The sequence below is a fragment of the Micromys minutus genome, assembly GCF_963924665.1.
Source record: "Micromys minutus genome assembly, chromosome: 26".
In the NCBI taxonomy this organism is placed as follows: Eukaryota; Metazoa; Chordata; class Mammalia; order Rodentia; family Muridae; genus Micromys; species Micromys minutus.
Genome location: NC_137961.1, coordinates 41,930,350 through 41,940,745, shown reverse-complemented (window position 1 = coordinate 41,940,745; position 10,396 = coordinate 41,930,350). Strand labels below are relative to the sequence as shown.

The window sequence follows — 10,396 nt, the reverse complement described above, 5'->3', positions numbered from 1 at the left end:
TGGAGAGCTTTCTGTTTCCAGAAGCCCCGCAGTGTAACCAGATTCTTCTAATTCGGATCTTCTGAAAGAGCAGCAGTGTTGTTAACTACTAAGACATCTCTAAACTCCCTGGTTTCTACTTTTGTCTCTACCCTGCCTTCTCTATATAATATTGGTGGTGGTGTTTGAAGCAGTTCAATCCAGTTCATGAGTAGTAGAGGCAGGAAAATTAGGAGTTTAAGTCTAGCGTCCCTTAAATAGTAAATTCAAAGCCAGACTATGCTACATGAGACCGTCTCCAAAAACAAATACAAAAGACAAAATTATTTTTATTACTCTAAAATTTTCAGCGAGCATGTATTTATATACTAAGTGTTGCTACTACTCTCCCCACTTTTGGATAAAACATAGCATGCCATGTACACTTCTTTCTACTTGGTGGTTTTATTTATTTATTTCTCTATTTGCCTTGGCAATAGATTGCAGAAGTCACTCCACAGTTATGAATAGAAGGCTCATTTATGGCAGTAGCATTCCAATGCGTTACAGTACTATAACCTTTCCCACTAATTCTCTTCGGAAATCTAGGAGGTGATTCCCAATATTGTGCTATTATAAACCGTGTTGTGCAAATTTTTGCCACCATCCCTCTGGGATATCTTACAAAGTGGGACTGCAGGATCAAAGAGTGAGCGAGTCTACGTAAGCCTCCCAAATACGGTGCTCTTTATCTGCAGTAAGTCCGGAGGGAAGAAGCAGAGATAGCCGCTCAAGGTCACTGCTGGAGTTACTAAAGGGCTGGGAGCTGAACTTGGACGCAACCGTCTCTAGGTCAAGGCGACAGGATGTTCGCTAAACTCTGGTCCGGGTTTTCCCGGCCCCCTCCCCACACGTTCTTTCTTTGAACTCTAGCCCCTGGACTCCCCAGGCCTTCCAAAAAGGCCCACTTAGTTCGTAACTAAGCGACCTTCCGGAGTTTGTACTTAATCCTGGTTTTTAAACCCGGGGGCGGAGAGAGAGCTTTGCGCATGAGCAGAACTTGCTTTCCGTGAAGAAGTCGGCCTGCCCCCAGAGGCGGGGCTGATGTGACGCCATCACCCCGCGCCGCTCCCTGTGGCCCAAGGTCGCTTCGTGGAGCGGGAGCGCGCGTTAGTGACCGGCCCCGGGTTTGGGTGCGCGCTGTCACTCTCTGGTAACCTCGCCGGCGACATGTCGGGGTACACGCCGGACGAAAAGCTGCGGTTGCAGCAGCTGCGGGAGCTGAGGAGACGATGGCTGAAGGACCAGGAGCTGAGCCCCCGGGAGCCCGTGTTGCCCCCGCGCAGGATGTGGCCCCTGGAGCGATTCTGGGATAACTTTTTGCGGGACGGGGCTCTGTGGAAGAACGTGGTGAGTGTTGAGCCACACGTCTTCCCACGCAGGGTCTCAACCCGGCCAACCCCCTACCCACTCCTCTCGGGCCCATTAAGGCTCAACCCTGTCCAGAGCCCGCACACCCGGGAGGGCCGCAAGGGACAATTAGTCCACGGGCTCAGGTTTGGCGGAGTTGTCTTGTCGCTGGAGTCCTGGAGCAGGTTGGCTTCGGGAGGATGATCCCCTGTGGTTGTCAGGTGTACTGAGAAGTCGGACCTTGGGTTTTACAGGACACTGCACATTTAGTTCTCTCAAGTGTAGATGCCTTTCCTCAGGTTAAGCTAGTCAGGGTTAAGTAGAGTTCACATACTGTGATTTTAATATTTGCGGACACTTAACCGGTGTGTAAGGTTGAGGTGATAGAGACTGGTCAACGCCTACCAGCTACCAGAGGGCCAGCTGGTATAGTACAGCGTCATGGGTCGCCAGAGAAGACAGGGTTCTGTTTGGTATGCTTCGTCAGGCTGTGAAGCTCCCTTTTTATTCATCACTGTGTACGTTAAACACGCTTTTAGTTACTTTTAAATTGCATTCCATGACTTCACCAGGCAGAAAAACCGTTCACTCAAGGACCACTTTTTATCGTAAGGATTCCATATATTTTCTTGGAGTCTATTAAGTTACACCAGTGATGAGTAATGAATACTGTGTGGGAATTGCTTTCAGTTCCTTCCAGTGGTGGTGGTGGTAGTACAAAGTCTTGGTTGGTTTGTCTGTTTCTTTAACAAGAATGCCCTTATGTCTTGCAGAATGCTACGCATTATAAGCCTTGTCTTGCAAAATGGTACTTAACCTAAGTTTTAGAGTCTATGTATTCTATAGAAAGTCCCAGAGTTAGTGAAAAGATTGGTAGGTTAGCCCCAGAAAATATGTTCCATTAAGAAATTTGTAAAGTAATTATCACAATGTTACATTGTTGTTGGTGGTAGAATCTTTTTGTTTGGTTGGTTTGGTTTTTGTTCCACATACATTGAAAAATGAGATATTTCATGCTAGGGATAGTAAGTAGCACATGTTGGTGATCACAGCAGCTCTAGAGGTTGAGTCAGGAGGATGGCTGAGAGCCTCTGCATGTTCAGGGGCAAGCTGGACGGCAGTTAGGCAGGCCAGCCTTGGCGAAAGAGTGGAACCCTGTCTCAGAATAAACTAGTGAAAAATAAAAGTGAGGGGTGGGGTGAGACTGGAGAGGTGACTCTATGCTTACCACCACTTGGCTCTTTCAGAGGACCCAGTTTTCCTAGCATGCACATGACGCCTCAAACTGTAACTCTAGTTCTAGGGCATCCAATGCTGTCTTCTGTCTGAGCTCCAAGAGTGCCAGGCATACTCCTGGTACACATACATACATACATGCAGACAGAACACGTATATGCATAAAATAAGTAAATCTAGAAACTAAAGATGTAAGAAGAGGATGTTTGTTTGTTTTACATGTGTGTTTCTTCCACAGATCTTTAAGGCATACCGCTCCAGTCTCTTCACTGTTTCTCATGTGCTCGTACCTCTTTGGTTCATTCACTATTATGTCAAGTATCATATGGCTGTAAGTATGTTTTAAATGTATGCTTTCCAGAATGTACCTTTAATATTGTCCAATAATTTCCTGTGGCTATGCTGTACTCAGAAAATAATATATCACACTAAGCTGATTTTAAAGTTCTTTGAATTTGGGGATGGGGAATAAAAGGTTTAATTGAACTTTAAGCACTCTTATATTCAAGTAGTTTCAAAACTTGAAAAATCAAAAGATTACTCATATATACAACTAGTTCATGACTTTTGCAGTGCATTTCCTTGAAGTACTGTTTAAATGAAAGTAGGTAGAAAGATGATTTCTGCTGCTTCTTTAGGCCAGTCAGGTGTGTGACGTCATCCCAAATAGGTTTGTCAAATCTCAGCTCCCTTCCTTTGTTCTTGTCTGAGTTTTCATTATTCTCTGCCTTCCTTAGGAATCTAGAGTGTCCAAAAAAAAAAAAAAAAAAAAAAAAAAAACCAGCTTTGTATGGAAGGATCTTGCATGGGTTGACTAAAGCCATGGTGTAAAGACAAGGGCAGCACAGTATGGTTGGTACATGCCACTGGGTCCTAAGCAGTAGAAGGGCATACAGTCTCTGGGATGTCTCGGAAGAGGGAACAGTGGTGTGGAGTGTTGGAACTCAAATACTGTACTACTGTAAATACTGTTCTGTGTCCAATGCCAGCTGATAGAGTGGCTGACATGCTTATTTGGGGAGCCTTCGTGGCAGCACACTGGTGTAGGATATTGAAAATCGAGAAGGAAGCTAAGTAAGGAACCTCAGGTGGAGCAAGACATCAGAACCCAAGTGAGGTGAGAAGGCTAAACATCATAAGGTGTGTGACAATGACAGGACATTTGTTACACGTGAGGAGCTTGATCAAGTCAGCACACTAATGGAAAGGAATTATTCACCTTGGAGAATGAAATTAGAACTGGAAGTATTGGTATGAACTCATAGTTATTACTGTGTATCCATAGGCAGATGGAGGAATGGGTGTGTGTTTGCATGCACAGCCACTCAGTCTGTCTGTTAAGAAGGCCTGGGAAAGGGCTATCTCTAAGGGAAGTCCAGCAGGCAGCATCTCAGTGCTGTCAGCCGTGAGAGCGACGGGAACTGTGCTTGCTTGATGCAGCGGGTCATCCTGCTCAGTGCACATCATCTGAATGCAGTCACAGGAGTCATGAAGCAAGCCCATTGGAAGAAGTGTGCCAGTGGAGCAAGATTATTGACTTCTTACCTTCAAAACTGTTAAGGTTAAGAAGGTTAAAGAATGTGGAAGACAGCTTGAAGGACTTGAGTTCTCTATTTCTACCATGTGGTCTCTGGGGATCAAACTTAGGTTGTTAGGATTAGCACCAAGCCTTTGTCCTGTGAACCATCTCCCTGGTCCACAAGAATAAAATGCCTAGTATGTCCTCTCTATTGTTGTAGAAAGAACAATAAGTAAGTATTTGACATCCAGGAGTATGTACTATGTTAGAAGACAGCACATTCAAGGAAGACTATGGCGAGAACAAGTTAGGCCAGTTGGAAAGGCAGACAGAAAGTCTGTGATGAGTATGTCCCCCATACTGAGGAAATGGCTAAAGTTGACCCTGTAAGTTGAGACCAATTTAGGAAAGTTTCAAAATTTCGGGAGAAAAGTAGAGCTAAATATGTGTAACAAGCAGAGGAAACCTTTTACTGTGTGTGTATATTGAGACTCAGTTTCATATATACTGCAAACTAGCCTTGAACCCTGGGTGTACTGGCTGGTTTTGTGTCAACTTGACACAAGCTGGAGTTATCCCAGAGAAAGGAGCCTCAGCTGAGGAAAGACCTCCATGAGATCCAGCTGTAAGGCATTTTCTCAACTAGTGACCAAGGGGGAGGGCCCAGCCCATTGTGGGTGGTGCCATCCCTGGGCTCTGAGACCTGGGTTCTATAAGGAAGCAAGCTGAGCAAGCCAGGGGAAGCAAGCCAGTAAGTAGCATCCCTCCATGGCCTCTGCATCAGTTCCTGCTTCCTGACCTGTTTGGGTTCCAGCCCTGACTTCCTTTGGTGATGAACAGCAGTGTGGAAGTGTAAGCTGAATTAACCCTTTCCTCTCCAACTTGCTTCTTGGTCATGATGTTTGTGCAGGAATAGAAACCCTGACTAAGACACTGGGTCTCTTTTCTCTCAACTGATTACATCCATGAGCTTCCACTCCCAGCAGAATTCTCCACTGTTAAATGGGAGAAGACATGATGATTGAGAGGGAAATGTAGAGAAACACTGAACACAGATTGAAGGAAGCAAAGTTCTACAATGCAGATCAGCTGGAGGCTGTTGCAGTTTGGGGGGAAAGGCAAAATGATTTGGATTATATGCTTCTATAATAGTAGTTCCTGTGGAGGGCCCATGTTGTCTTAACCTGCCTGATGTGTGTAAGATTAGGAGCCGGTAGGGATCGAATGGGGTTGTTTCCATTTCAGAAACCAGTAGAAAATCCTGCAACAGTAAAATGGACGGACAGTTTATATCTCCAAGGCTCAGAGAGAGTTCCATCTGTGTAACGATGGGCTTGAGAACCACGTTCACTTGCAGCTCCATGGCCTTTTCATGTCACTGTGTTTTAGCATGATAATCCCTAGAAAAGAAAGCTGCCTTCTGTCAGGGCAGGGCTAGAACATCCAATACTGGCTGCTGTACAGATGGGCTAATAGGCAGAATGTTACTTGGGAATTTAGTTTGTTACTTTATATTTTAAATTAAAGTGTACTTTTACCTTAATTAAACTGCCAACCTCTGATAAAATAGGAACAAACTTATTCTGTTCCTACCATCTTTGAATTAATTGAATTTGAATTCTTAAGACAATTTCGCTTACAAATGTAATCACATTTTCTTTTTCTTTTTTGGGGTAGGGAGTAGTTAATGTATTTGCATTTCAAATATTATCCCCTTTCCCTTCTCCTTTCCCCCTCACTCCCACCTCAATACCCTAGAATTCCCCTACACTGGGAAAATGAGCCTTTACAGGACCAAGGGCTTCTCCTCCCATTAATGACAGACAATGTCACCCTGTGCTGCATACGCGGCTAGAGCCATGTGTCATTCCATGTGTACTCTTTGGTTGGTGGTTTAGTCTCTGGGAACTCTAAGGGGTATTGTTCTTCCTATGGTGTTGCAAACCCCTTCAACTCCTTGTCTTTTCTCTAACTTCTCCATTGGGATTCCTGGTAATCACATTTTCTTAAGTGCTTTAAACCCATTTATAAATTAATTTGTTCTGTCTTAATTTTAGGTATTTATATGGACAATGGTGCCTCTGAGAAGCAGTTTCTTTATTCAACTTTAAATCAGAAGTGTGTCCATAATACATTTTTTATTTTATAATCCTGAGCCTAATCTGCTAGTCCTAGAAGTAGCCAGATTATTTTATGCATTGTAAACATTCTGACAGTAGGATATGGATCATCCAGTCTTTTTCTCTTTTAGTTACCTTTTTTTCATTGGTTGAGAGCTTCATAGAACTGAATATGTTTTGATTGGTGTCACCTCTCCTCAACTCTTCCCAGACCTTTTCTACTCACCTCTACTTACATTTTTAAAGGTTTATCTTTTCATTTGTGTGTGTGTGTGTGTATGTGTGTGTGTGTGTGTGTACATGAGTGTCGATGCCCATGCAAGCCAGTTATAGTCAACTGTGAGCCAAGCAGTGTGGTGCAGGAAACTGAACTCTGGTCCTCTTAAAGAGCAGTATGTGCTCTCAACATGTTCGCCACTTCTCCAGTCCTGTCCCAACTTTTTAAAGTTGGCATTTATCTAGTTATACTAAGTGTAGTTTGCTTTATCATCTCTATAACCAAGTTGCCTTAATATTGAAAACAACATCTGTCCTCTAGCAGAAGCATATTTAATAAATTGCAGTATTGGGTTGACAAAAAGAGACATTAATATATAGTTACTACTGTGAGGAATTAGTGCTTTCTTAGCCACTAGTGGACATATTCTAGCATTTCACGTTTGGTAGTATCTGAGCCACATTCTTCCTCTTGGTTAGTTTAGGTGAATTCTGTAGCTTCATTACAGTAACATACTTCAGTAACCTCCTTCTCTTAGAGTCTCTTAGAAAACATTTTAGTATCTTCCTGACTTTGACCACAGTTCTTTATAAAATAAAAAAATTTTAATGTGTATAATTGTATATGGGAGCCACAAATGGCCCAGCATTTGTTTGTGGGAGGTAAAAGGACAATTTTATCAAGCTGGCTGTCTCCTTTTATCTTCCTGTGGGTTCTGGAGATTGAACTCACATTGCCAAGCCTGTATAGCTTTTTACCCAGAATCACCTTATTGGTCCTGGCCACAGTTGATATAATAAAGACATTTTATTTTCCTTGTATTATAGTATTATGTTTCTCTCATAATCTTGGTCCCCTTGTCTTATATAATGCTATGACTTACATTATGCCGATGATTTTTAAATATTTTGATATGGTGTTGTCTTAAATAGGGTTTTACTGCAGTGAAGAGATACCATGGCCAAAGCAACTCTTATAAGAACAACATTAAGTTAGGGCTGGCTTACAGGTTCAGAGGTTCAGTCCACTATCATCAAGGCAGCATCTCAGCATCCAGGCAGTTATGCTGCAGGCAGAGGTGAGAGCTCTGCATCTTCATATGAAGGCTGCTGGTTGAAGACTGACTTCCAGGTAGCTAGGATGAGGGTCTAAAGCCCACGCCCACAGTAAAACACCTACTCCAACAAGGCCACACCTCCAAATAGTTCACTCCCTGAGCCAATCTTATTTAAATCATGACAGGTGTCTTATACTGGCGTGCATGCTTTTTGATTTTATTTATTCTACATTTACATATTAACTACCTCTTTTTGCATGTAAAGCACTGTAAAGGGGTACAGCAATATACACAGCAGTTGTGTCCTTGCCTCACGAAATGTTTATTCTAGTCTGGAGACTTTCAATAAGCACGTGAATAAGAGACTTGCTTTGTTACCAGAGGTGTTCAGTTCTCTAAAAGAGAAACAGGATGATAAGGAATAGAGAATGACAGGGAGCTGCTGTTCAAACTGGACCTCTCTGCAGAGGAGATACCAAAACTGGAATGAGGAGAGGGAACAATTAGATAACCAGGAGTACATTTCTGGTACAAGAATCACTAAGCACAAAAGCCCTAGGACATATCAGGCTTTATTGATTGGACTAATAGCTAAGGAGCCATTGTGACTAAGGGACAATAAGGGAGGTGTGTAGAAAGTCAAATGATTGGCCAGATATGAGTCCGGCTGGGTTTTAGAGGTCACGATAAAGACTCCACACTTTTTCTTTAAGGATTTTGAAACTTTGAGCAGAAATGTGATCGTGTTGAAAATCATACTGTGTTGTTAGGAGCTTATTGACAACTAAGTGGAGATGTTTAATATGGCCTCAGAGTTCTGGGGAAATTGGAGGCTTAAGTAAAAATTTTGAGATAAGATCTATCATTTTCAGAAAAAATTCTTAGCACTGTAAATTTACACAGAATTATTTTTATTGCAGACTAAACCATATGCCATTGTTGAGTCGAAGCCCAGAATATTTCCAGTAAGTCTCAAAACTCCAGTTTTTTTTGCTTGTGTGTTACCCCTCTCTGCTTCTACAAGTGATTGCCAAGTTCATTAGACTAAAATGTTTTCTTACTATCAGCTTAAAAGCAGTTTGTGTATTATCGTGGGGAAGGAGGAGGGATGGTGTGGTAGTGGAAGATGAGTGGGTACTGTATTTCTCTCCTTCCTGTCTTATGACCTTGACTGCCCCACAGTAGAAAGCACCACCAGGTTTTGAGGGGTCAAGAATTATAGCATGAGTCTGAAGAGATTCGTGTACAGGCAGCTGACAATTGACGTCCTGTTATTCCCAGACTTTCACTTCTTTGGCTTTGTGCCTATGATTCTCAATCTGTGAAGTTAAGGCAGGTTAGTGTGAATTAAGTATGTAATCTCTAAAAAGTAATTTTTAAAAAGTTCTTTTCATACCTTTGATCCTAGCATGATCAACACAAATGGCTGCTGAGCCACTGTAATGGTAAATTCAAACTCAAATTAAGTAGCATATATTATAGTTGTCTCTTATCAGCTGCAAAAGGAGACTTTTAGGGAGAACTATCATATTTGGCCAGCAGTCCACACTGGAGCTCTGCTTTATTTACTTGTGTGTAATCAATGTGTGTCAGACCCCAGGTAACCTCAAAGTGGGAGATTAACTTGATGTTCTTGTTAGCTAATATTTATTTATTCTTTGCTTGCCTGATTATTTAATTATGTGTTTCTGTTGCCATTCACGGTCAAAGGACAAGACAGGCTCTGTTCAGAAGACCATGTCAGTGGTTTTTATAGCATTTCTCTATTTTCTGAATGTCCTCTTTGCTACAGCAGTCCTTTCCTGTGTCGATATTGTTGGCCAGTTCCAGCGTCTCACTTTTGAGAAACTGCAGAATGGCCATGCCTTCTAGAATAGCCCAGGCCATGACATGGTTGTACTTCTCTGGCTTAACAGAACAGGTTTCCTTCTTCCTGATGTGATAGACTAGTATGAGTCACGCTGTCCTCCCTAATCCGTTTTGTCCCAGCCTTATCAAAATGAATGCTAGAGCATAACTAGTTTTTTCATGCTGTGCCCAAACATGGAATAGCATACAGTGACCACCTATACACAGTGTTTTCCTGAAACCTGGAGGTGGAGACAGGAGATTGAAGGAATAAAATACTAAATCTTGTAATGAGAAGGATGTCATTACCTTGACTTTGGTGAGTCTCAAAGGCCTATTCATACTTTAGAACTATAGTCTACAATCTAAATATTCACTTTAGTTTGTCTACACTTTTTAAATTTTAAGTCTTCATTGCCATAATTTGATGATTTGATAATCTTTTTTATCTTCAAGTACAAATCAGTACAGGGAAAATTAGCATCCAAACTAAAATCTTTTAAGTAAAATGCAAAATAATTTTGAAGGGGCTTTTTGATGTTTTGTTGTTGTTGTTGTTGCTTGTTTATTTTGAGACAGGGTCAATCTATGTCGTCTTGTCTGCCCTGAAACTTGCTATGCAGACCAGCTTGGCTTCCAACTTACAGAGACCCGCCTGCCTCTACCTCTAGAGTACTAGTATTGGAATTAGTGCACCACCATACCTGGCTTAGTGTAAACTATGTTTATAGTCATATATTGTATTGAGCAAATGTTGGAATATTTTACAATAAAATGTATATTTAGTGAAAAAAAAAAAAACTATTAACCATGACCTTGTTTTCCCTAGGGTGATACAATTTTGGAGACTGGAGAAGTAATTCCACCAATGAGAGATTTTCCTGATCAACATCATTGAGGAGCCCTTAAAAACTTAAAAGACTTGTATAACAGCACCAGTATACTCTTAAAGTGCTGTATTTACTGAATCTGTTTCCTGGAAAAGTAGTTAATAAAGCTATTATAGAGCGTTATTACTGTCCTTGTTACTG

The 10,396-nt window shown here is 41.9% G+C and overlaps 1 protein-coding gene across 1 annotated transcript; it reads left to right on the top strand.

Annotated features, from left to right (window-relative positions):
• Positions 1-1,076: 1,076 nt before the first annotated feature.
• NDUFB6 (NADH:ubiquinone oxidoreductase subunit B6) lies at positions 1,077-10,378 on the top strand. The gene is made up of 4 exons (XM_080938752.1): positions 1,077-1,368; positions 2,843-2,935; positions 8,438-8,482; positions 10,195-10,378. The coding sequence occupies exons 1-4, from the start codon at positions 1,189-1,191 to the stop codon at positions 10,261-10,263; spliced, it is 387 nt and encodes a 128-aa protein (XP_080794878.1). The 5' UTR covers positions 1,077-1,188; the 3' UTR covers positions 10,264-10,378.
• Positions 10,379-10,396: the final 18 nt, after the last annotated feature.

Coding starts and splice junctions, on each gene's coding strand:
- NDUFB6 (XM_080938752.1), top strand. CDS start 1,189: ATGTCGGGGTACACGCCGGACGAAAAGCTGCGGTTGCAGCAGCTGCGG. Junction 2,936..8,437: donor ATGTCAAGTATCATATGGCT/GTAAGTATGTTT, acceptor TTTTTATTGCAG/ACTAAACCATATGCCATTGT. Junction 8,483..10,194: donor CGAAGCCCAGAATATTTCCA/GTAAGTCTCAAA, acceptor TGTTTTCCCTAG/GGTGATACAATTTTGGAGAC.